The sequence below is a fragment of the Diplotaxodon limnothrissa genome, linkage group LG15, assembly GCF_057381915.1.
Source record: "Diplotaxodon limnothrissa isolate DT_005_m linkage group LG15, D_limnothrissa_male_GT1.1, whole genome shotgun sequence".
NCBI classification, from domain to species: Eukaryota; Metazoa; Chordata; class Actinopteri; order Cichliformes; family Cichlidae; genus Diplotaxodon; species Diplotaxodon limnothrissa.
In genome coordinates this window covers 364005-390769 of record NC_140610.1, presented here as the reverse complement: position 1 = coordinate 390769, position 26765 = coordinate 364005, and the positions used below count along the sequence as shown (strand labels likewise).

The 26765-nt window shown below is 40.0% G+C and overlaps 1 protein-coding gene and 1 pseudogene across 1 annotated transcript; both read right to left on the bottom strand.

Annotated features, from left to right (window-relative positions):
* Positions 1-955: 955 nt before the first annotated feature.
* Positions 956-25430, bottom strand: adgrf3b (adhesion G protein-coupled receptor F3b). The gene is made up of 16 exons (XM_085372762.1): positions 25371-25430; positions 25073-25085; positions 24637-24771; positions 14414-14566; positions 12101-12156; positions 11927-11985; positions 11172-11314; positions 6514-6744; positions 5766-6002; positions 5446-5583; positions 4860-5059; positions 3816-4001; positions 1806-3119; positions 1276-1317; positions 1107-1136; positions 956-1021 (listed from the first exon to the last, which is right to left on the bottom strand). Exons 1-16 carry the CDS (start codon positions 25428-25430, stop codon positions 956-958), a joined length of 3063 nt encoding a protein of 1020 aa, XP_085228888.1.
* LOC146616740 (uncharacterized) lies at positions 16587-17328 on the bottom strand (annotated as a pseudogene).
* Positions 25431-26765: the final 1335 nt, after the last annotated feature.

Sequence of the window (26765 nt, the reverse complement as noted above, 5' to 3'; positions counted from 1 at the left end):
ATAGATAATGATATGATTATAAACAACATTTAGTTAAATCTCCTTAAACAACGCACTGTAAATGTCAATGAACTACATACTAACTTAATGCTAACTGTATTCTCCTGTAGAGGGGTAGTTGGACAGGCGAGTTGTTAGTTCAGGATTCACAGTCTGAAAAGCAAAAAAATAAAACTTTTAAGACTCAACTTTAATTCACAAAAGATCATTTCTGCTTCCATGTGGTGAAGAAGTAATTAATGCTGACCATATGGGTACTATAACTGTTTGACACGTGAGCCTCGTGAAAAACAGCACAACATTCAAATTGTGATCACAAAACCAGCAGAAAACAAGTATTCATATTGTTTCAACAGGTTCAGTGTGACCATGGTTTAATAACTCGTTTTATTCAGTTTGGGTTACCCAGAAATCAAAATGTCAATTTCTGCTGCTTAAAAAAAAGCAAAACCTTGAGAAATGTGTCTTTTCCACACTGTAGATAAAGCAAATAAACAGGGTTCATAACTTTGGCAATCCATGAAATGTTTATCATCCAACATAATCAAGGCAAAATTACAATTTCTTTCTTGGCTAAATTGTTGCAATTATTTGTAATTACCTTATCCCTTATCCCTAAACATGATATCTGCTAAACACCAACGTTATCATTTTAAGCATGCTAGTATGTTGATATTACACAACCTATGCCGTTCCACCGGAGTACAAGTGCAACCCTGCTACTCAGCCTTGTTATAGATTACTTTGTAAACACAAAACAACTTGTATTTGTGTGGTGGTTTACAGCAGCCATCAACAGTTAATAGATATAACCCTGAAAATGCGAGTTTAGTTACTGAAGGATCTCTCATCACTCAGGATTGATCAGTTCAGTGGGCTACCAAGTTTCAAGATAGAAATTTGGCATTATTAAAGGAATATTGTTAAGGACAATAGATAGAACTGACCTACATCTTCAGTGGTCTTTTGTGTACGTAGTTGAAGTGAATTTCTTTGTGCTGTCATTTCCTTTTGATTTTCCCTGAGGGAAGAGACCAGAAGTATTATCAACCATGTTTCTATCACTTTATCAGGCAATTCTGTATGTATCTCATTGTTGTGCTTACAGTTATGAGCTTGAACAGTTCCTCTCTGACCTGATAGTAACAATGTAGACAAATTGTTTAATACATTAAGTACATGGCAAATACTAAACACTTTCTTCTAACCATCAATTTTTTTTTTTTATAAATATATCTAGAGTGATATCTGTTCCACTAAAATGATTAAACCTACCTTCTGCTCTGCAAAACACCCTGTGATCAAAATAAAAAAACCCTGGAAGAGAGAAAAAATACGTAACATGTCTAAAAAGACACAATGGTTTTCCTTTTGAATCAGGTTTGCAGTTTTTATCAGCAGAGACAAGAGTTTAAGGGAGTTATATGCCAATGGGAAAGTTAGATCTGTGCATTGCCATTGAATGAAGTTTTCTGATCATCATCAGAAACTTGGATATTGATAATTAACTCAACTTTAATACATGGCTTTATTTTTACTTTTAAACAATGAAATAATGAATGTTTTAAAATATGTTACTTCTACAATTGATCAACAATGAAAAGCAAAAAAATATAACTTTTAAAGAAAAAGAATTATAAAAAAAGACAATTATAATTTATAAACTATAATAGAGGGAAATGGAGATTTGTCCATTGTTGATTTTTTTATTCATATTTGTGAATGTTTTAGATCATCAAATACATTTTTTGAAATAATTATTACCTAAATTTGCTTGGTATGTGCTAACTGTGCATTCAAATTACCTGGAAGGTATTAAGGATGGTGAAAATGTAGGTGATAACGTTATAGATGGGGCTATCAGACATGATGAGTTGAATGAAGCCAACAATCCATGTCACTCCAAAGACAGGTGTTAGAACAATCACCACTTTGAGGATGCCTTTTGCCGTTTCCTTGTCATCGGCCTTGCTGCTGTCAGGGACTGAGGTCTTCATCAGTGTAACGATGACAACAATCATGGAAAAGAGATTTGCCAAAACAATGGTTCCCACAGGCAGGAGAAAAGCATGCATGGAGCCAACCAAGAGTTTTACATAAACTAGCCAGCATGTTTTGCTGTCGTAGTAGTCCTGGTTGGTGTATTTGCAGTACACATAGCTGGATCCCACCATTAGGATTGGGCAAACATAGCCTAAAATGCTGGAGAGGAACATGAAAACTCTTTTCCTCAGTGGGCTGAAGACAAAGATGAGCTGGTGGACAAGCATGATGCTCAGGCACAGCATCCAGCAGAACATAGCCAAGAAAAAGAGGTGTTTGCATATGGTCAGTACTAGACACCAGCTGTCAGTTAAAGTCTTGGGATTGCTAGAAGCCAAGAAACTGCAATCTGCAAGCAAGAGGAATGTGGCAATGTTCACTATAGCTGTGTGCCGAAAATGAGAAAGGTTAGTCTTGACCACAGCTGACCACACCAGAGATTCAATGATGAGAAAGATCACCAAGGAGCAAATGGACACACCAAGGCCAATATTTGAAATAAGTTCAAGGATAGGATCTCGTTTTCCTCCATCACCCTTGGACATTAGGACAGAGAATGCAGTTAGGTGGTTGCACTCACATATTGTGTGGTTTTTATCAGAAATGCTGATATTGCATCCTTCATCTGACCATTGATTCCTTGTGGTGTTCCAGAAGACACAGTGAGGTTGAGTGGGGTTGGTTTTCCCACTGGGGAAGTCCAGTCTAATTTGTATAGTTGAATCACTATTATTGTCCAGTGTGGCTGATAATATGAGGTCGGTACGTTCAGGTTGTATGCCATTAAAGCTGTTATTTAATTTACTCATTAGATTTTTCACAGCTACAGTTTTCAGTATTCCATTGGTCTTGTTCATATTCACACCAATGTCAAACACAGACACATCACAGTCATTACTTCGACAGAATGTAAGGTCTAGATTTGTACTGTTGATTCCGTCGCTCTGGTTGACCTTAATGTTCTTCACTAGACCTTCCACAGACTCTAGGTAGTTTGATGACATTTTATAACGAATTGTGTCATTTACCCCACTCCAGGTGCCATTCAACATATTGCTTGCTGCACTAACAAAATCCTGAAAGACAGTAAAATAGAAAATAAACTTAAAAAATTTATTTGACTGAACAGTGACTTTTCACACTTTCTCAGTTGATGCTAGGACCCCTATTCAGGCGTAATCCGCTTGGGTGTACAGTCAAGGATCTTTAAGTACTGCATGGTCTGTTGTTGAAATTTAAAGTGGAAGAGAAACTACATGTATAAAGGGTCATTTCCACTACAGAGCCCTGTTTTGGTTAGTTGTTGCTAATAGACTTACATCATTTATGTTAGCTAATTAGTAACAGAACAAGTAACATGTTTAGAAAGAGTTATATGTTGCTGTATTGACAGTTAGCTGCATCACAGAGTCGTGAAGGACATTATTTTAGCAATTCTTTTGTTATTCTATTATTTCTTAAAGGTCTTACTGTAGATTAAAGAAAATGTAACATATTTAAACTGATGAAACTGATAATCTGCCATATTAATCCATATTATACAGTTGGTGGACATTTTTTCCTGCAGAATAGGTACTTGTACATTTTTATTGACTTATTTCCATTGTGTTGTATTATTGGTATTATTCCTCTAACTATCTTGACGTGACATGAGTAGTAGAATGTAGAATGAGTATATGTTGAGGATTATTTGAATTTCTACTTCTAAAATGAAGTCTGAACTTTTATATTCAGAACTATGTATGTATAACAGAAAAGGTAGATGTGCTTACAGGAAAGATATCCTCTCCCAACACAGTTGTGTTTGATGCGTCGGCCATCATATTTAGAACACCGATGGAGGCGCTAATGTCAGCAATACTTTCACCAGATCCAGAACTTAATGTAGAGCTGTTCTTTAGCCCTTCAAATATATTCTTGGCCACCTCCGTGGTGGCCCCTAGTCCCTTCAGGAAGGCCTAGATAAAGGAATTAGTGTGTAAAGAAAAGAAAAATCCTATAATTCTATTTTATAGTTCACAACAGTAAGCACAACAGACACTATATTTTAAAGTCTTGACATACTTTTGGATTTGTATGGGTTACATGCAAAACATTAAACAAAGCAGTAGTTTTACATATGCAATATGCTACGCTGTGTAATTGAAATCGCTCCAGATTTGACCATACTCCTTCTAAATGGTATGATCTATATAGCTTAGTTTTGGAGTTTATTAAATTTTACTTATAATGTTGGGTGAAAATGGTAACAAATTGCAACAAAAACCTCTTCGTGATTAGTTGCCAGCAGATATCTGTAGTTTACATGAAAAATGCCAACTTGTCTGTCAAACACTCACCATTTTATTCTCTTAGTCGTAGTGACAGTATGATGCAAACAGTAAACTGAAGACTGAGTTGAAATGTATTGGTTGCATTAGTAAGGAATACTTTATCAGTTTCTGGTTTGTGTAAGTGTATTTGGAGCCAAGTTAGCATCTATTCTGTAAACCACTGGTTATTGTGGGAACCTGCTGGTGACTAAAGCAATTCACTCTAGCTTCCGTCAGCAAACTTCCAGTTACTACTTAATACTGGAATACACTTTTTCCGTAGCAACTAGTGGTCACCGACCAGTCTCTAGGCCTGTGTGACTGAGACCTAGCCTCAGCAGAGAGCTGAGAGTATGAACTTTAAAGTCAAGGTGAACTAAGATGAAAATTTACAAACCTTTATCATTGCAGTTTCAGAAACTAAAAATACTGAAACACATACACAAATGCAAACGAGAGCAAACAAAAACGTATTATTGTAATGACAAATAAAGACACACTCACTTCAGCTGCATTTGAAATTTTGTTCAATTGTTCACTGACGCAGCTTGAGAACACTGCCTGCCAGGCTGGGCCGTTACAAGGTCGGGACTTATAGCCAACCGTGCCTGCTGGGCATGTTCGAATAATCACTGTGTCTCCAGCTGGGGTTTTTGGCCATGTATCTTTATCCAGTAGCTCCTCTTTACAAAATGGCTTCCCAGCTTAATAATAATAAAAAAAAAAAAAACATTAGGAAAAAGAAAATAATATTATTAATTATATTTATATCATTAGCTGGTGCAGCATAGGCCTTTGCAAACATATGCAATTCTAAAGCCTGAGAATATGTCATTATACTACACATGAAATTTACAATAAACAGATTAAAGTAGACCCATTATACATTTCAGGCATATATTGCTGAATATTGGGTAGCCAGTCAGTTGAAAGTTGGCTTAAAAGAAAGGTGGTATTATTGGAACTGTTTTTCAGACAAGATTGCACCAGCCCCTGGCATAATAGTAGAATAGAAATCTGGAGCTGGAATGAGCATAATAAGGCCCCTTTAAACGTATTTAAAATAATAGACAATTTAAAGAATCCTTACCATAGATAACTGGGATGTTCAATTGTGCACTTTTAATTTGACCGATTACATTCTTAAAACTGATATTAACATATGGTTCAATCGTTTGTTTGCAGAGGATGGCAGGATTGAATGTGTAGTTGACGTAACTGCTTGAAGCTGTAACAGAAGATGACATTTTTTTTAAGTGAATAAAGATTTTGTGCAGTAAGCTTTACACATATTTTGCATTACTGATTAATCTGAGTGTTTTTAATGACATAAATAAACAACAACAAAAAAAAAAACAACTATGTATTTGTTTCTGTTAGAATACTGAAAATTCAAGGAAAAAATCTTACTTGTCATTTTTACATCAGGAGACACTTTACCATTGTAGCCCCACGAAATGGCATAGGTTGTATTGCTTGCTGGGATTATGGCACTGACGGTAATGCTTACACTTTCCTGATTTTCTGAACAGTCCACAGTAAGAGGCATGCTACTCAGGGTAATTGTATCAGGTAGGAGGGCCACACTCAGATTAGTCCTGCCTATGTGCCTGATTGACCCAATGGTAAATCCACACTCATATGTGCCTGCAGGGAACATAAGACAGTTACAATTATAATGGAGGGTTGGCCCTTTACACATTAATTGACATTTCAGTTAACAACACATGCAGGAAATGACAGGAGCTGAGCCACCAGTTGCCATATTACTGACCATAGTGGAAACAGCGCTGAGAGTATAAACAATATATGTCAAAAATATTACAATGCAAGTTTATAAAAAATCAGATTCTTATTTGTTATGAACAGGTTCAGAGCAGAGCTGATCAAACAGTTTAAATCCATTGTGCCATTGTGCTACCCACACAAAGGATCAAACCAGTTTTTTTGACCTGTCCCCTCATCCCTGTTGAAAATCAATAAAATATCGATCACAAAAAAGAAAATAAATATTCAAACCTGTTCAGAGGAAGTGCTTCACAGGATTAATTCATTATACTATCTTGTTAGTGTGAGTTTATAACTAAGTGTATTTTGTATACTGATTTCATATCAGAGATGTTTTATCTCTAATCAAGAAAAAAGTGTAAACACTTGCCTTCCCAAGTGCCTGTCACCTTGTTGAGGGTAACACCAATACAAGATTGGAAGGTATTTGTGCTACAGGTCTTATTCAGCTGGACCACACTGCCGTCGTTGAGCTCAAAGCGCTGATTCCCTGTGGTTAGATTCCAGCCTGCGCTGTCTGTGGCCTCCTCAAGTTTGCATGCAAGTTGTGGCATGGACTGATAGCAAACTTGAGTCCCTGGGGCCTCTACAATGACCATTCCTGTGTTAAGATAATACATGGAAATATAAATTATAAAAATGCTAAAAAGGTCACTTTAAACTTATCCAACTTTAAATTTAGCCAACAACATTGTTTTGGAACATTTATGAACATTTATTTTATTCATACTGAATGGTTAGAATAGATAATGTCACAGTTCTGGGTCATTTTGACCCAGCATTTTTTGTTTTTTATATTCTGGTGTTTATCTGTATTATGATTTATGTTCCGATTCTTGGCTGTGGCTCAGGTGGTAGAGCAGATCAGCTACTGATTGGAAGGTTTGTGGTTCGAGTCCTGGCTTCCCCAGTCTGCATGCCAAATATCCTTGGGCAAGTTACTAACCCCAAGTTGCTCTCCGATGCATTCATCAGAGTGTGAATGTTGGTTAAATTGCACTTGATCTTAGAAGTGATTGTATGAATGGTGTGAATGAGGCATGTTGTATGCAGCGCTTTAAGTACTCAATAGCCCTAATTTCACCCAGCTGTCTCCCTCCTGTTTTTCATTCCCTGATTACTATGCCATTTATTTAAACCCTGTATTTGCCTTTGTCGCGTTGTACCCTCTAAATGCTGTGTGTTTGTGTTCCAGCTCCTTTGTTCTGAGTTGAGTTTTGTTTTGCTTTTGTGACTTTTATTTTATGAGGTTTTTCCAGCAATAAAAGCTGTGTTTTGAGTTCCAGTCCCATCGTTGAGTGTCCTGCATTTTGGGTCCTTTTTTTCCTTCCTGCCTGCACACAGCCTATCATGACAGATAAATTGTAATAACCATGCATTAGTGAAAACTAAAATTAATTGGCATGGAGACAAATAATGGGGATATGGTAAGCTAATGTTACTGCAGCTAAATTGGTATGGTTAAATATATGTGGGCATAATATTTCATTTTGTTTTGTTTTTCCAATTTTTTCACATGTAGTTTTATTGATTCTGAAAAGACAGATCGACATATTTGACATTACTGGAATTAACTGAAGAACTCAAACATTTTATAGACAATAAAGAGTGTGCAGTTGGAATACCTCTATCTAGGGATTGAGAGTAACGAAGTTTCTATTCTCTGTATGTCCAGTACATGTGGCAGAATTGACAATAAAGTTGACTTTGACTTTGACTCTAGATCTCAAAATGCTTTTGACACAATATATTATTAAACAAACTGGAAAAGTGTGGTATTAGATAGTTTGTGCTGAATTGGGTGATGAGACAGCAATTTGTAGATATAAATGAATACAAATCAACCTGCATGGATATACAATCTGGAGTTCCTCAAGGTCCGGTGCTAGGCCCGAAACATAAAATATTCATATGACATATGAGTCTCAAAAATAATAAAATGTTTAAGACTCATGCTACGTGTTCTCACTTTGTTGCACTTGTGGAAATATATGTTTTTCAGTGAGAGTTTACAGCAGCTTTGCTGAATGGTAAATGGCCTGTATTTGTAAAGCGCTTTACTAGTCCCTAATCAATCAATCAATCAATCTTTATTTATAAAGCACTTTTCATACAAAAAAAATGTAGCACAAAGTGCTTTACATAGTTAAAAGCAGCCCACCCCACCCTCCAACTCACTCCCCACACTCTCATTAACATAAATGATGTGAATACACACATATCCCCCCCCCCACACACACACACACATACACACACGCGCACACTTAAAGAGTAAAAATTGGGCTGGGCTCGCATGAGCCAAGTGAGGAAACACTATAACAGAGAGCCGTCTGCACCGGGAGCCGGTCACAGACCGCAGCCTCCAGGCTGGGCACACAGCAGGAGGGAGGCCAAGGAGCCCCCCAGCCAGGCTGAGAGGACCCCCAGAAACCCAGCAGCCACAGTCGATCACAGCCCCGGTGCAGAGAGCGCCCTCTGAGGAAATATGACACAATAGGATATATACAGGGTAAAATGATATATACAGGGTAAAATGATAAAATAAATAAGAACAGGATACAATATAAATATAAATATAAATAGAGTAAGAAGATTAAAAAATGAATAAGAATAAAATCAATAAATATTAGGTAAAGTCTAAATTAATAATAGAATAACAGGATAGAATAAATAAGCATAAAATAAATAAACATTAGGTGAAAGCTAAATTAAAAAGGTGGGTCTTGAGCCTGTTCTTAAAAACATGTACGTTCTCTGCGGCCCTGAGCTCCTCCGGCAGGCTGTTCCACAGACGAGGACCATACCACTGAAAAGCTGCCTCTCCGTGAGTATGTGTCCTGACTTTAGGGACAGTCAAAAGGCCAGTACCAGAGGACCTCAGGGTCCGCGAGGGTTCATACGGTAAAAGCAGATCTGAGAGATAAGAAGGCCCAAGACCATTAAGACATTTAAAAACCAATAAAAGAACTTTAAAATCGATCCTGAAACACACGGGGAGCCAGTGCAGCGATTCTAAAACCGGTGTAATGTGGGCCCGCCCTCTGGTCTTTGTCAGCACACGAGCTGCCGAGTTTTGCAAAAGTTGTAAAGTTGAAATATTCTTCTTAGGAAGACCAGAGAGCAGGGCATTACAGTAATCAATGCGACTGGTAATAAAAGCATGCATCAGCATCTCCGTGTTGGCCCGAGAGAGAATAGGGCGGACTCTGGCTATATTTTTTAGATGATAAAATCCAATTTTGGTTACATGTTTAACATGTGGGATAAAACCAAGCTCAGAGTCAAAAATAACACCCAGGTTTTTCACTTGTAGCGAAGGACATAGTGAAAATGCCTCTAATTTAGACAAGAGTTTCTCTCTCTGAGCCTCAGGACCGACGATTAAAACTTCAGTCTTGTCCTGGTTAAGCTGTAAAAAGTTTTCTGCCATCCAAGGACCTTAAAGCGCTTTACACATTCAGTCATCCACCCATTCACACAAACATTCACACACTGTTAATTAAAAAAAGAAGTGAGTAAATTTGGTTTGATATGAAAACTTTATGTAGCCCTGGCTATATAAATAGGTCATTTATTTAAATAGTTCATTTATATTGATAGTTAAATGCAAATGTTCACTGTGTTCAATAATGTGTATACAAATGCCTGTAAGGTATGTGATGTGTGTCACTTAAATGCACAGCCTTTTTATTTGTATTTTGAGGTTTATGTCATTATTTTTGAAATGTTATTGATATGTACTACAGCTCCAGTGAACCCTGAAGTAGTCTCTGGTAGATGGGTGGGAGTAAGTGGGGAGTGCACTCTGCAGGAAGCGAGAGAGATGAGAGCTGAACAACAGTGTCGAGTGAACGCAGAGTTCATAGAAGGGCGACAGACGTATTTTCGGGTTGACGGGTAGTTAACTGTAGTGGAAAACTGTTGTACTCTACTGTGAGTAGGAGGAGACGGACGTCTTGCTGGTGTGTCAGAGAGGTCCCTTCTGCTGGTGTGCTGAAGTTATGTGTTCACATGATAGCACGTGGAGACGACGACTGTGAGTGCTGCTGCCGCGACCTGCTGGTAGCCTTGACCCAGTTTCCTCCACTATCCCCTTGAACTGCCTGGAGGTGTGAGTACTGTTGTTTGCACGTGCTTTTTATTTTACTACTTGGCAACAAGTGAAGCGACCATATTGTTTTAGGTCCCAAAGCACCCGAGCCACGACTCAGGCCTGCAACGAGGGGTTTGCTAGCAGAAAGACTGTAGCACTTGAGGTGTGTGTGTGTCGGTGAGAGTGCGTGTGGGCCCACAATATTATTTGATTATTTTGTTTCTGTTCAGGTAGATGGCTTACCATTGTTTATCAAACTTTATTAATTTTACTTATTTTCCTTTGTGTTGTTGTTAACCAATTATTCACTAAAGTGGAGTTAACTTTATAATTGACCTGCTTGTGTGTGGTTTATTTCCATATAGTGTAGTTTTATTGCATATTTTATACCATAAGCATTAAAAAGGGAGTATCAGTAGAAAAGTAACAACAGGAACCCAGGGCCCCTCTCAATAGAATGTGGGATGGGTGTTACATTTAACTTTGCATTAAATGTAAGCAAAACAAAGATCATGTGCTTTGGAAAATGAAAACTAACTCATTAAGCATTGTTGCTAATGTATGGATAGAAAATACACTTGGGGTGTGAACAAAAACAGCTGGACGGCTCATTTTAGACATAAAAGCAAAAGAGCAAAGACTGTTGCATTGTTGGAAACACAAGTCTCATTCTGAACCATACTGCTTACTTATTTTGTCATAGTTGAATTAGTGTGTGGAAATATGGGGTAACATATACAAAAACACAATACCCATAATGCACATTCCAAAAAAAAGAGGTATGATACTTAATATAACTCCATATCTGGAGCACACAAACTCTATATTTTTAGGTCCAAACAAATGTCATAAATCTCTGGTACAGAGAAATATATAGATTAGAAGATCAAGTTGTACAGGAATTGAAAGAATAGTAAAAAAAATTTTTTACTGACCTAAAGTGTCCACAAATATAGCTGTAGGTGTAAGCAGACTTGTAAGATTATTGACTATGTCTTGAAGTTTACTAGTCAGCACTCTGACACTGACAGCTACCTGAAAGTCAACATACTGCAGCGATGGGGATGTGGAGATGGTTCTGTAGAGAATGATGGAAAAATAACTTGTTATCGACATAAAAAAAACATTACAGTACAAACAGTAAGTTTTATTTACTGTGCATATCTAATAAATTTTGTCAGTCTCCAAAAGTGTCTAAAACCGACATTATATTACATATTGCAAGGTCTCCAAAAAGTATTTGGACAGTCTCTTTGGAATCCTAAGATTAATCTTTTTCGCAATCACTTTTGTGCACCATGAAATGCAGAAAAGAAAATTAATGAATGCAGTTTTCAAGTGCTGTCCCCTCTATTGCCAGGGAACAGCTATTGACACTAGTCATCAGGTATGCACAGAGTTACTGAAATGATGAGAGTTTTACATAGAATTCTTTGGCATGGTTTCAGGGTTTCCCATCTACCAATCAGCTTTGAAGCTCAGGTCTCTGAAACAGCCCTGAAGACATTAGCTAACTCAGGTAGAATCATTTACAAAAAACTCACCTATAATAACTAACAGTTTAGTTGGTGACTATAAGTGGTGTCACAATAATAAGTGATGTTGTTTAAAAAAAAATAACATTGACGAAAAACAAACACAAAACCAAAAAGGTAACTTATATAACATATTTCTTTGTAAAATACAGTACCTTGGACCAGTAACGTTCACATACTGAATAGCATTCAGTTTTTGAAATTGGTTTTGAAGCTAAGAAAAGAAAAAGCATGACATCGTTGATATTTTTGTACTATGTAACAATAGAAAACATATTTATATTTATAGTTTATTTATAGAATAGTACAAACGTGAGGATGAGACATACCGTTGTGTTCTTGGTTGAATCCCATGCTGCAGTCTGTACTGATCCATTGATGAAAACTGTGTTCATTGTAAATATTACAGTTTGTTATTACTTTGGGTTTTATTTTGGTTGTCAAAGACAAGCATGCATATCAGCATGGGGACTGCTTTGAATGCACAGACTGGGATATGTTTAGAGAAGCTGCTACATACTCAGACACCGTGGACCTGGAGGAGTACACAATCTCAGTGACCAGCTACATCAGCAAATGCATTGAGGATGTCACTGTCTCCAAGACCGTGATCTGCAAACTATAAACCCTGGTTCTCTGCAAAGCCACGCAACCTGATGAAAATCAGAGACTCTGCCTTTAAGTCCAAAAATAGAGGAACTTACACTACAGCCAGAGCAGATGTATCACGGGCCATCAAAGACGCAAAGCGGCAGTATGCAGATAAGATCAACACACATTTCACAAGTACAAAGGACACTCGGCGAATGTGGCAGGGCATCCAAACAATCATGGGCTACAAGCCAACACCTCCAGCATGCAGCAGGGATCCCTCTCTGCCAGACCAACTAAATGACTTCTTTGCATGTTTTGAGGCAGAGAACAAAGAGCCAGAATAACAACCTGTCTCGCATTAGTCTTCTGAACATTTAGATGGTTGTTAACTTCAGGAAGACCTCAATGGCTCACACTCCACTGCACATCAACGGATCTGCTGTTGAGATGGTCAACAGTGTGAAGTTCCTCGGTGTGCACATCTCAGCTGACCTCTCCTGGAACCTGAACACCACCACCATCATGAAGAAAGCCCAACAACGTCTTCACTTTCTTAGGAAACTGAAGAAGGCCGGTCTCCTTCCTCCTATCCTCACATCATTTTACTGGGGAACCATTGAGAGCATCCTCTGCTGCTACATCACTATCTGGTACGGGAAATGCACCCTCGCTGAAAAGAAGTCTCAGCAGCAAATAGTGAGGAGAGCAGAGAGGATCATTGGAAGCCCTCTCACATCCATCTCCCAACTCTATGACAGACACATCATTCGACGTGCGAACAGCATAGTGAAGGACACTTTCCACTCCTCACATGCACTGTTCTCCCTCCTTCCATCTGGCAGACGGTTTCGCAGCATTAAAACTGTAATGACCAGACACTGCAAGAGCTTCTTCCCCCATTCAGTCATAGCCCTCAACTCACTACCACAAAAGGACTGATATAAACATACACCTCTACAAACACCTTACAATAATCATCAAAAGACTCAAAAACAACAAAAACTACCACAAATCCACTACAAACTGGTCCTGGGAACAATATTCTCATTTGCACACTCAGTCACATACTTCTGAACACACACCTAAATTCTTTAGGTGAAATCTTTACATTTTTGCATTTCGTACACGTCTTTGTCATGTCTCATCAATAATATCCTGACAATAGCTTGAAACTGGTATTCAATACCTACTGCACATTCTCTCAGTCCTGTCTTTGTTTATCTTTGTTTATCGTACAGGTAATATTGTATAGTTACCATTATAGTATTGTATAGAATTGTATAGTTAGTAATTAGTACCTTTTTATCCCTTAATTTTTACCAAAACTTAGCATGTTATTTATTTATAATTCCTAGTTTTATATCTCTTGGATATATATTCTTTATATATTTATAAATGCACCATAGGGGGCTTATGGTGGAACAGCATTTCAGTACACTGTATACTGTGAATACTACTGTATTGACAATAAAGCTCTTGAATCTTGAAAAAGTAGAAGAGTGAAAAGCAAAGGATAAACATAGCTGTATTCAACAGATTTGTACACCACACTTATTATAGTTTATATTAATTTAGTTTCAACTGGAATCCAAGTACATTTTCTCATTTTAATTTAGGTGTAATTGTTCAAAATGTTCAAGTTGTTACATTACTTTCAGTGTATGCTTTGTTTTTGATTAATTTATTTGTAACATAGGTGCTTTTTTCATGGCAATATTTTGGAAATTCAAAACAGTATCTTAATACTATTCAACAAAACAGACACTGTTGTCAAATTTGACCAAAGACATGTTTGACTATTGTTATATATATTTTTTTAAATAAATAATATTGTTTATTTGCAAAAAAAGTACTTCTATTTTTAAGTACTTTTAATGCTTTCAACACTCATTTTAATGCAAATAGTTTAATTTTGCATTAGTTCTCTATAACACTGGTATACACTAAAACTTATTCCATATCATTAATCAACAGAATAGAAAAAATAAAATAAAAATAATAAACAAAAAAACAAACAAAAAAAGAGTTACACATTTCAGGAGATCTACCTTGAACTTTAGGAGAACAGAGGGGTGTGATGTAGGATACATTTTGTTTGCAAGTAGCATCCCCGCAGCAGCTGTAGTTGTAGCACACTTCATTGCTCCAAAGATAATTTGTAGAGCAGTTGCAGTTCGTGTCAGTTCCAACAATGAGGCATTCTAGAAATAAAAGAAAACATTCTTAATTCTCTGAGTTTTTTCTTTTTAGTTTTTTTATTTGAGGGTTAGGGCCACTCTGGATCATCAGAACTGTATGGGAAAATTTGACTGACACCTGCTTTCCTTCATAGTACAACAGTAGACAACATGTAATGTAAAAATATCTTGTCATGGTCCGTGGTCCTGTGTCTAAGGTGTCTGTGTGTGTGTGTGTTGGATGCCCTGGTGGCCACACCCCTGGGCTGGGCCATTACCGGCACACCTGCTTTCCATCCGGGGCGATTACCTTTTTTTTTTATAAATTAGTGTGAAAATGAAAATCACTAAAATGACCATTTAAAGGTAATTTTTTAAACACACATCTACATCCCACTTCTGGTTTGGCAGAATCTGCAGATGCAGCTTGTAGCAATGCTCATGCAAATTCAGACCACACACCATTACTTCCACAGGCATGCTGAAATGATCTGTATGTAAACATGCCATGTTTTTTCTTGCAGTTTCAGTACAAAACTATCCAAGGCCTAAAAACTCTGTTTGCATTAGGAGTGTGTGTGTTATTTTGATAGTCTTGTGTTTCCTGTGCTTTGTATCGGCTTTTACTTCCCCTGTCTCATTTCCTGATTTGTTGCAGCTGTCTTCCTTGGTGTTTCCCATCTTCCTAATTATCTGGTGTGTATTTAAATTCTCAGCTTCCGTATGCTCTTTGTTATGTCCTCTCTTGCAGTTTTTTTTTTGTTGAGTAGTTGTTGATTTGGTTTCCTTGTTCCTGTACCTGCATTATTTTGTATTATGATTAAAGGACATGGGAAGTAAGTAATGAAACTGCTTGCAAGTTTATTTCTTACTTTCCAAGTCCTGTGTTCCTGCCTGCTTGCCAGAATGGCAGGCAGGAGTCTGACCTCATAATTAGTTTGTGGGTTACTATGTTTTTTTTTCTGTTGTTTTTTCTGTTGTTGTTGTTTTTTTGTTGTTTTTTTTTAACCCTGCAGTAGTTTTATGATTTAAGCTTTCTTTGTGTATTAAAGTCACCAGTGACCATCAAAAAAAAAAAAAAAAAAAAAAAAGATTCTAGCCAATCATTTTACGTTTCCGAGGATAGTAGGCGGGGCCAGGTACGTGCGTTCTTTTAGAGCAGAGCTACAGATTAAAAATGGCCAAGGCGAAGCGGTCAAAAGTCTGGCTGTACTTCACAGCAAAATATGCAGACTCAGCAGCCTGCAACAAGTGCTTTAAGGTGATACTGTCAAAGGAGGTAACACCTGAAATCCGATGAAACACCTGGCGACGCATAGCGTTTTCTTTTAAAAGCCCAGAAATGCGCCGTATGATAGCTTGCTGCGAGACCTCACACCGAGCACATCTACTGTGCGTGGGTTGCCTGTTATCGGACCCGGAGTTAGCAATATCCCCCAAAAACCCCGAAGAGGAGAGTCCTGGCCCCTAGCCCTGCCAGTGTAGCAGAAATGATGATGGCAGCAGCAGCCGTTCTTCTCTGCGTGAGTAGCTTAATGTTGTTCATGTGTAATTTACGTTGCGTAGGCTAACCACGTTATTACATTAATGCATGTGAGGTGAACTAGCAAACACTATCATAGCTACATGCGGCTGTCTTCTTGTTTGATGGCAGATACTCCCTTCACCCTGGCCAAAAAGGCTAAAATGACCAAAGAAAAAGAGGGAAACAGATAAACATGAGAGGTTTTTGGACAAAGTGTTTTTTCCATTGATTAAGCACTGCTTCCAGCTAAGAGTGATACCATATATGCCCCATAGCTGCAGAAAAGGCTAACTTTGTTATCTTTTTACAAAAAACCAGCTGAACATGAGAGGTTTTGGGACCAATTTTGTGTTCTCCATTCTTTAAGCACCGGTTTGAGCACCGTTTGAGCACCGGCACCGTTTCAAAAGTACCGGTTTGGCACCGGTATCGGATAAAACCTAAACGATACCCATCCCTAGTCTCCAAAGACGTTTCAGAGAATTTGGCAGTACATCCAACTGGCCTCACAACTGCAGATCATGTGTAACCACACCAGGCCAGGACCTTCACATCCAGCATGTTCACCTCCAGGATTGCCTGAGACCAGCCACACGGACAGCTGCAGCAACAATCGGTTTGCATAACCAAAGAATTTCTGCACAAACTGTCAGAAACCATCTCAGGGAAGCTTATCTGCATGTTTGTCGTGCTCATTGGGGTTTGAACCTCACTGCAGTTCGTCGTTGTAACTGACTTGAGTGGACAAACACTCAAATTCAGTGGCATCTGGCACGTTGGAGAGGTGTTTTGTTCACAGATGAGTCCCGGTTTTTACTGTTTAGGGCAGATGGCAGACAGCGTGTGTGGGTGAGCGGTTTGCTGATGTCAACATTGTGGATCAGGTGGCCCATGGTGGTGGTGGGGTTCTGGTATGGGCAGGCGTATGTTATGGACAATGAACACAGGTGCATTTTATTGATGGCATTTTGAATGCACAGAGGTACCGTGACGAGATCCTGAGGCCTATTGTTGTGCCACTCATCCACGACCATCACCTCATGTTGCAGCATGATAACGCATGGCCCCATATTGCAAGGATCTGTACACAATTGCTGGAAGCTGAAAACATCCCAGTTCTTGCATGACCAGCATACTCACTGGACATGTCACCCATTGAGCATGTTTGGGATGCTCTGGATTGGTGTATACGACAGCGTGTTCCAGTTTCTACCAATATTCAGCAACTTCACACAGCTATCGAAGAGGAGTGGATCAACATTCCACAGGCCATGATCAACAACCTGATCAACTCTATGCGACGAAGATGTGTTGCCCTGCATAAGGCAAATGGTGGGCACACCAGACGCTGACTGATTTCCCCCCCCCCCCATAAAGCAAAACTGTGCACGTTTCAGAGTGGCCTGTTATTGTGGGCAGTCTAAGGCACAACTGAACATTATTTACGCTGTCTAATCAGTAGTGATGTGTGGATCGATCCTGAAATATCGATTCCTCCGATACCAGTCATTTATGTTCTAGAATCGATTCTCACATTAAAATATTGATATTTTAGTAATTTAGAGTAAATTTGTAGTTTATCATTAACAGTAACAGAGTGGAAAGAAACTATAACATTCGGATTGTCTACATCCAAAGGAACTACTTCCTCTTCCGCCTTTCATAGTCATGTGCGAAATACGGCTGTATAAATGTCTCGCAGCCCCTTGGCGTGCGCAGCTGAGCGTAATTGGAGTCATGTGCAGACGTATTTTACCTCCACAAACAGCTGAGACGTGGTTTGCGATACATGTGGCAAAAAAGTGAGGTGTTGTGGCCATACTAGAGAGACATTCAAAAGGGCTGTTGGAGGGTGATAAATACATTTTACAGGGTTTATTTATCGGATAAAGTACATTAAATGTCATCGTTTTTATTATCGGGTTGGAAACAGCGGTGGTGTCCAAATTCAGAGGCTGCTTCGCGGTCTAAAGAAAGCCGGGTAGTATGTCATGAGCTCCCTCGGTGGAGTGAAACTCTGCTGTCTGCTCCTTGCTATCTGAAATATAACCGGGTGCTTGCGTAAACTCTGGACTGTCTCACACTTTGTTTAATTAGTTTTCTTTTTCGACGTTTATTTAGCTGTGTGAAAACCCCGGAGGAACCCTCCCGTTAAATTTTATTTAATCTAATAACTTTAATCTCAGCCAAACCGATTTACTCACAAATAAAACACTGAAAAAGCCAAACAATAACATTTTTAAGTTATCAAAGTGACTTATATATCATGTTTAACCTGAGTAGTGAAAGACCGCAGGGGTTTGAAGACGATGTGTCGGTCGGCTCAGATATTTGACGTTTACAGAGCTACATTCTCATTCTTGAGGCGAACTGAAGAGGAGGAGAGGGACAGGTGCTGCTAGGGCGAGACACACGTCTCTCACAGAGTCCTTTAGTGCTGCAGGCAGGCAAGGTGTTCAAATAGCACAACTTCAGTTTTTTTTATTTCTATATGATGAACTCTGCATTATTAAGTGATAAGAACAAGTAATCTGATGTCCTGTAATCATTATGATGCTATAATTTGAGATACAATAAATAAAATAAGTTTTTGTACAAAGTATCGGTATCGGATCAGTATCGTCGATACCACCCTGAATATTACTTGGTATCGGATCGGAAAGGAAATCAGTGGTATTGCACATCACTACTAATCAGCCCCTTGATATGCCACACCTGTGAGGTGGGATGGATTATCTTTGTAAAGGAAAAGTGCTCACTAACACATATTTATAAAGATTTGAGAACAATATTTGAGAGTCATGGGTCTTTTGTGTATGTAGAATAATTTTCAGATGTTTGCGTTCGGCTCGTGAAAAATGTGAGCAAAAACAAGTGTTGCGCTTATATATTTTTCCGTGCATTTATTCATCAATCTAAACTAGTAATCTCACATGAGTTTAGTAGAACTGACAAATGAGCACTTCCTGACAAAACCTGAAACAGTGCACATTGGTAATATTCTTTTATTAAAACAGAGTCCAGTCCAATAGTTTTGACTCTTGTAAGAAAAACATCAGTTATAGACAAATTGCAGTTAATATTACTGCAGCTCTGTTATGTTGAAGATAATGTTTAAGTAATCACAGCCTGATGATCCTTTTTTTTTAAAGGTTAGATTACACAATTTTATTTACTTGGGGATGCAATAATAACAGCTCTTCACACAACCCTCACACACCTGGACATTAGTAACTCCTATGTTGGAATGCTATTGGTGGACTTCAGATCTGCCTTCAATGCAGTTCAACCCCACAAACTGGTTAAAAAACTAAGCAACCCATGACTCAGCAGCTCACTGTGCAGCTGGATATTGGACTTTCTGAGCAACAGACCCCAGAACATCAGAATGGGAGAGCACACCTCCTCCACCCTCATTCTGAATGTAGGTGTCCCACAGTGGTGTGTCCTCAATCGCCTCTTATACTCACTTTTCACCCATGACTGTTCTCCAATCCACACCAGTAACACCATCATATAATTTGCTGACGACACCACCATCATAGGACTACAACAACGATGATTCAGCCTACAGAGAGGAGGTTCAGCATCTGAAGCAATGGTGTGACGACAACAACCTGCATCTGAACACAGCCAAGACCAGGGAGATGGTAATCGACTTCAGAAGAACAAAGCGATCGGGGCACTCTACCCTCTACATTGATGGGGAGGAGGTAGAAAGGGTAGAAAGCTTTAAGTTCCTCGGAGTCCACATCTCGGCCAACCTTACCTGGTCCATAAACATTTCCCACCAGGCAGGAAAAGCACAACAAAGGCTATACTTCCTCAGGGAACTACGTCAGGCCCAATTACCCCAGAGACTGCTAGTAAACTTCTACTGCTCCACCATCGAGAGCCTTCTGACCTACTTCTGCACACTCTGTTTCAACTGCTGCACCGCAGAGGACAAGAGGAAACTGCAGCGGGTGGTGAGGGCAGCAGGCAATCGGCACTTCACTAACCCCCCTCAGAGACATTTATACTGGCAGACTTCAGCAGAAAGCCAGCATCGTCATCAAAGACCCCATGCATCCTGGACACTCACTTTTCCCCCCTTCCCTCTGGTAAATGCTACAGGTCCATCAGGTCGAAGACAAACAGACTCAACAGAAGTTTTACCCACATGCTGTCCAACATGCCCTACCTCCACCCTGATTGGAGGATAACTGCACTGCCAACGCTCATGGACATTATCGGGGCGATTGTGGCTCAAGAGATGGGAGTTCGCCAGTTCGAGCCCCGGCTTGGACAGTCTCGGTCGTTGTGTCCTTGGGCAAGACACTTCACCCGCTGCCTACTGGTGGTGGTCAGAGGGCCCGGTGGCGCCAGTGTTCGGCAGCCTCGCCTCTGTCAGTGCGCCCCAGGGTGGCTGTGGCTACAATGTAGCTTGCCATCACTAGTGTGTGAATGTATGCATGAATGGGTGGATGACTGGATATGTAAAGCGCTTTGGGATCCTTAGGGACTAGTAAAGCGCTATATAAATACAGGGCATTTACCATTACACCTTATTTATAAACCGTATTTCTATTTATACTTCGATGCAACCAACATCCCTACCTCTCTAAACTGTATTTATTATAACCTTATTTATTATAGTTGCAACAGCACCCCCCACTCAATGTGCAATATCACCCCCCCCACACACACACACACTCGATGTGCAATATCACTGATCACACTGCACCTCTCAATGCACCTGCTCCTCAGATTATTCATTTATATATATATATATATATATATATATATATATATATATTACCATAGTCCCCGTGGTAATCGGAGCACTAGGTGCGGTGACTCCCAAGATAGGCGAGTGGCTCCAGCAGATCCCGGGAACAACATCGGAGATCTCTGTCCAGAAGAGCGCAGTCCTGGGAACAGCTAAGATACTGCGCAGGACCCTCAAGCTCCCAGGCCTCTGGTAGAGGACCCGAGCTTGAAGGATAAACCGCCCGCAGGGGCGTGCTGGGTGTTTTTATATATATATATATAGCGCTTTACTAGTCCCTACATGAATAGGATGAGGGACCTATGGATTCTTCGATACCCAACATCCACAATGACGGCGAAACAACTAGTAGTTCAGTGTTCCAACATTCGAAAGAAGGGACTGCTCTCACAGCTAGAGATTGACGAGGTACAACACAAATGCTACGGCAAGGAGGAGTCAGGACGCCAGGTCAGGGAGGCGATATCATCACCCCCACCCGAGATTGGGTACATAGCCCCAAGTGCGATAGGAGAAGGATCGTTGAGTGCGAGAGGAACTGACCTGAAAAATAGGATCATGGCCAAGCTTGAAACCTGGATCCCCCGTAGCCGGTTACCAAGATTACGTGAAGTACCCTCAGAAGGTCTGCTAGATGATGTTAATGCAGCACTACGGACAATACCTACAACCACGCTTACCGACACTAACAAGCTGATCTACAATACGGCAGCAGTGATCAGTGAGATGCTTGGCTACAAGTTGAACAGCCACAAGGGGCAGTACCCTCCATGGAGAAGGAGGCTAGAGGGCAAGATCAAAGTAGCACGGAGGGAGGTTAGCCAACTAACGGAGTTGCAGCAAGGTGCGACAAATAAGGTGCCTAAGAAATACAGCAAGCTGTCCATACCTGAGGCCTTGGAAACTGCCAAGCAAAGACTCAGAGCCTTGGCCAGCCGCTTGAGGAGGTACACCAGAGAGATAGAAGGCAGGAGAATAAACCAGCTGTTCTCCACAGAACCAGCAAAGGTGTACTCTCAGTGGCAAGGGAACAATAAGAGAACAGCACCACCAAGGCTGGAGACGGAGCAATACTGGAAGCGCATATGGGAGAAGGATGCAACCCATAACGGCAATGCTCAGTGGCTAGAGGATCTGAGGGCAGACCACAGCGACCTCCCTGAACAGGGTCCAGTAACCATCACAGTGGCAGATATCCAAGAAAGGGTCTCCAGTATGAAGAGTTGGACAGCACCAGGGCCCGACATGGTTCACGCCTACTGGCTGAAGAAGCTGACTGCACTCCACGAGCGTCTGGCAGCACAAATGAACCAGCTGCTAGTTAACGAGAGACACCCGGAATGGCTAACCGAAGGTCGGACGGTCCTGATCCCCAAGGACCCCAAGAAGGGACCGGTCCCCTCCAACTACCGACCAATAACCTGCCTCAGTACTACATGGAAGCTCCTGTCAGGCATCATATCGGCTAAGATGAACAGGCACATGGGTCAATACATGAGCGGGACACAGAAAGGAATTGGCAAGAATACCAGAGGCGCAAAACACCAGCTACTGGTAGACAGAACAATCAGCCGAGACTGCAAGACCAGACTGACCAACCTGTGCACTGCCTGGATTGATTACAAGAAGGCCTATGACTCAATGCCCCACAGCTGGATACTGGAATGCCTAGAATTGTACAAGATCAATGGGACCCTAAGAGCCTTCATCAGGAACTCAATGGGGATGTGGCGTACAACACTAGAGGCCAACTCCAAGCCCATAGCACAAGTCACCATCAAGTGCGGGATCTACCAAGGAGATGCTCTGTCCCCACTGCTGTTCTGCATAGGCCTGAACCCCCTCAGTGAGATCATTAACAAGACTGGCTACGGATACCGACTACGGAACGGAGCAGTTGTCAGCCACCTCCTGTACATGGATGACATCAAGCTGTATGCCAAGAGTGAACGAGACATCGATTCACTGATCCACACTACCAGGCTATACAGCAATGACATTGGAATGTTGTTCGGACTGGAGAAGTGTAGTCGGATGGTATCAAAGAGAGGGAAGGTAGTCAGAACTGAGGGGATTGAACTACCAGAAGGCAACATTGCAGACATAGAGGACAGTTACAAGTACCTGGGGATCCCGCAGGCAAATGGGAACAATGAAGAGGCCGCTAGAAAGGCTGCAACCACCAAGTACCTGCAGAGGGTCAGGCAAGTCCTGAGGAGTCAGCTGAATGGTAAGAACAAGATCCGGGCCATCAACACGTACGCCCTGCCCGTGATCAGGTACCCTGCTGGGGTAATAGGCTGGCCAAAGGAGGAGATAGAAGCCACTGACATAAAGACAAGAAAGCTCCTTACCATGCATGGAGGGTTTCACCCCAAGTCCAGCACCCTGAGGCTGTACGCTAAGCGGAAGGAAGGGGGCCGGGGACTGGTGAGTGTCAGCACCACAGTCCAGGATGAGACAAGGAACATCCAAGAATACATTGGGAAGATGGCCCCAACTGACCGAGTGCTCAGTGAATACCTCAGGCAGCAGAAACCCAAGAAAGAGGAGGGAGACGAGGAACCATCATGGAAGGACAGGCCCCTGCACGGTATGTACCACCGGCAGATAGAGGAGGTGGCTGATATCCAGAAATCCTACCAGTGGCTGGACAAAGCTGGACTGAAAGACAGCACAGAGGCACTAATCATGGCAGCACAAGAACAAGCTCTGAGTACAAGATCCATAGAGGCTGGGGTCTATCACACCAGGCAAGACCCCAGGTGCAGGCTGTGTAAAGATGCCCCAGAGACAATCCAGCACATAACAGCAGGGTGCAAGATGCTAGCAGGCAAGGCATACATGGAACGCCATAACCAAGTGGCCGGCATAGTGTACAGGAACATCTGTGCCGAGTATAACCTGGAAGTCCCGAGGTCAAAATGGGAGATGCCCCCAAGGGTGGTGGAGAATGACCGAGCTAAGATCCTGTGGGACTTCCAGATACAGACGGACAAAATGGTGGTGGCTAACCAACCGGACATAGTGGTGGTAGACAAACAGAAGAAGACGGCCGTAGTGATCAATGTAGCGGTTCCGAATGACAGCAATATCAGGAAGAAGGAACACGAGAAGCTGGAGAAATACCAAGGGCTCAGAATAGAGCTCGAGAGGATGTGGAGGGTGAAGGTAATGGTGGTCCCCGTGGTAATCGGAGCACTAGGTGCGGTGACTCCCAAGCTAGGCGAGTGGCTCCAGCAGATCCCGGGAATAACATCGGAGATCTCTGTCCAGAAGAGCGCAGTCCTGGGAACAGCTAAGATACTGCGCAGGACCCTCAAGCTCCCAGGCCTCTGGTAGAGGACCCGAGCTTGAAGGATAAACCGCCCGCAGGGGCGTGCTGGGTGTTTTATTTATATATATATATATATATATATATATATATATATATATATATATATATATATGTTTGTATATATGTGTGTGTGTGTATATATATATATATGTATATATATGTGTGTGTATGTATGGTATGTACGCATGCATACATGTGTATAGATATATGTATGTTTGTGCGTGTATGGGTGTATCCGTATATTTGCAGGTGTATGTATAACTTGTACATATCTTTCTTGTGTAAATGTAAATTTGTCTGTTATTGTGTAAATACTTACGCTATTGTGTACTTCACATACATGGAAAAATGCCAAACAGCCTTTCACTATTCTTGTAACAGTGACTATAAAAGCTATTCTATTCTACTTCAAAAAAATTACAACTTAACAACAAATTCAAGAAAATGTTCCAGAAACATACCTGCTACCAGTTCAGTGTTTATGATTTGTACTGTTTGTTTGCTCAGTGAGAGGTTTGTTGAATTGATAGCTGACAGGACAGTTTGGGCATCCAGTGTGACATTACTCTCCACCATTATCTCAGCGCTGTAGATATCTTAAATAGGAATAAGATTTGATATATGTTATTATTTTGTGTGATTAGCAACTTATTTGAATAGAAGAGGTATTTGAGAAATAGAATAAATGTAAAAATTATATTAACTACATGATGAATTATTGTGTTCAATTTAGGAATTCAGATTTATTGGGATAGTAAAAGGTAGATTTTGGTTCTCATCATTACTTGTGAAATACCTAAGGCTTACTAATAAAATAAACTAAAATACATTATTAAATAAACTTAGCTTAATCAATGTGATCACCTTCAACTCCTCCTTTTTACCTTACTGGCTTACCTTGTGCAAGGACCTGCAATGGCAAAACCAGAAAAATGACAAAATAACGCATTCTCAAAAACTAACAATTCAATGTTAAGATAAATTAAAGTACACAAATCATATCTCTGTCCATAAACGTGAATATATGGATATACTGTGGAGTTGAGATTTGGAATAAAACAGGTTGAATTTTCTACATTAAACTAGTATATAACACACAAGAGTAAAATATAATTAACATTTAACTTGAACCTTGATTGGTAAACTGTACTCCTATACAAAAAAGTACCCCATTAGACTGAAGAGGGTTCTCTACCTGGTAGTAGATGTACACAGCTCCGGTCAGAAAAATGAAAACCTTGGAATACATTTTCATCACCTGGAAAAAAACACAAGTTATGACAAGCTGAGAAGAGAGATACTCAATGAAGAACATACATAAAGTACACAATTTATCCAAGGTACAGCACATGGATGCATAAAGAAATACTGGTCCTATTTGTAAGGACATTAACACTCTCACAACTATTATTGTGATTTGCTATTATAAATAAAATGGAACTCAATTGAAAGTGTCAAAACATTAAAGTGTCGGGAAGTATAATCACTAAGCTAGAACTCTGTTTTCTGAAGCCAGTAAAAGCACCGGATTCAAAAGTGTGCAAAGGTAGAGGTTTTAAAACCAAAATACTGAGCTGAAATGCAGTATAAGACTTCACCTGTTTCTATTCCTACATGTGCTTATTGAAATCTCACTATAAAGTTTTGTCTTTTTATTAACTGTGTCAGCACTGGGTCTCCCATATATTTAACTATGAGTCTCAAACTATCTTGAACTATTTTTGTCTTTAGCTTCCATAACACTCTTATCAGCTGCTATCTGCTTTCCATTCCAAAGTACAGGAAGCTTGTATTTAGCTAGGAAAAACCTGTTTGCATCATTTTGCATGTTGGCTATGAATACAAACAACAAGTTGGTGGTTTTTCTTTTAACAGTGCACTGTTCATTCCTGTCCACACCAACGGTAGGATAGCACCACTGTGTGCACAAAGCCCGGTGATGCGGTATAGCTTATGCCCACATTATTTTCTTGTTGAGTCAAAGACACGGCCGATGTGTTTGGTTCAGCAATCGTAATGTATCATAAATATTGATAATTTAAAAACACATTTTTTTTAAATCCAGAAACAGAAATGTATGCACCAAACCATGTTATAAACTAAAAAAAAAAACCTAAACTAATCAGTGAACTGAATAGATATAAAACACAACTTGTTCACCTACTGTGATTCTACTCAACTTGATGAAATCACAAAGTATTTTCAGTTCTGTTATTTGGCTTGTGGAAGGGAAGATCCTGTTAACAAAACAGAGGTTAAAGGGTTTCTTATCATAGGAATAGCATATTGTGATACTGAATGGTAATGTATCTCATGACAGCCATAGCATGCTGGGGGCTTCTATAGCAGAAACATAAAGAGATTCACATTTAAAGGTTTAACTATTACAGGATTTATGACTTTTTAGATTATGTTAAACTATGATTATTTAACATCTTAAGAACCACAAAGGTCAGGGATAGTGTTTTGGTAATATGCATTTTTTAAAACTGATATATCCAGATGGAGACATTGACAACATAAAACCTGAAAGGCTACAATATATGAAACTTAATTTGAAATGTCAGAAACTTTTAACTCCAATAATTTA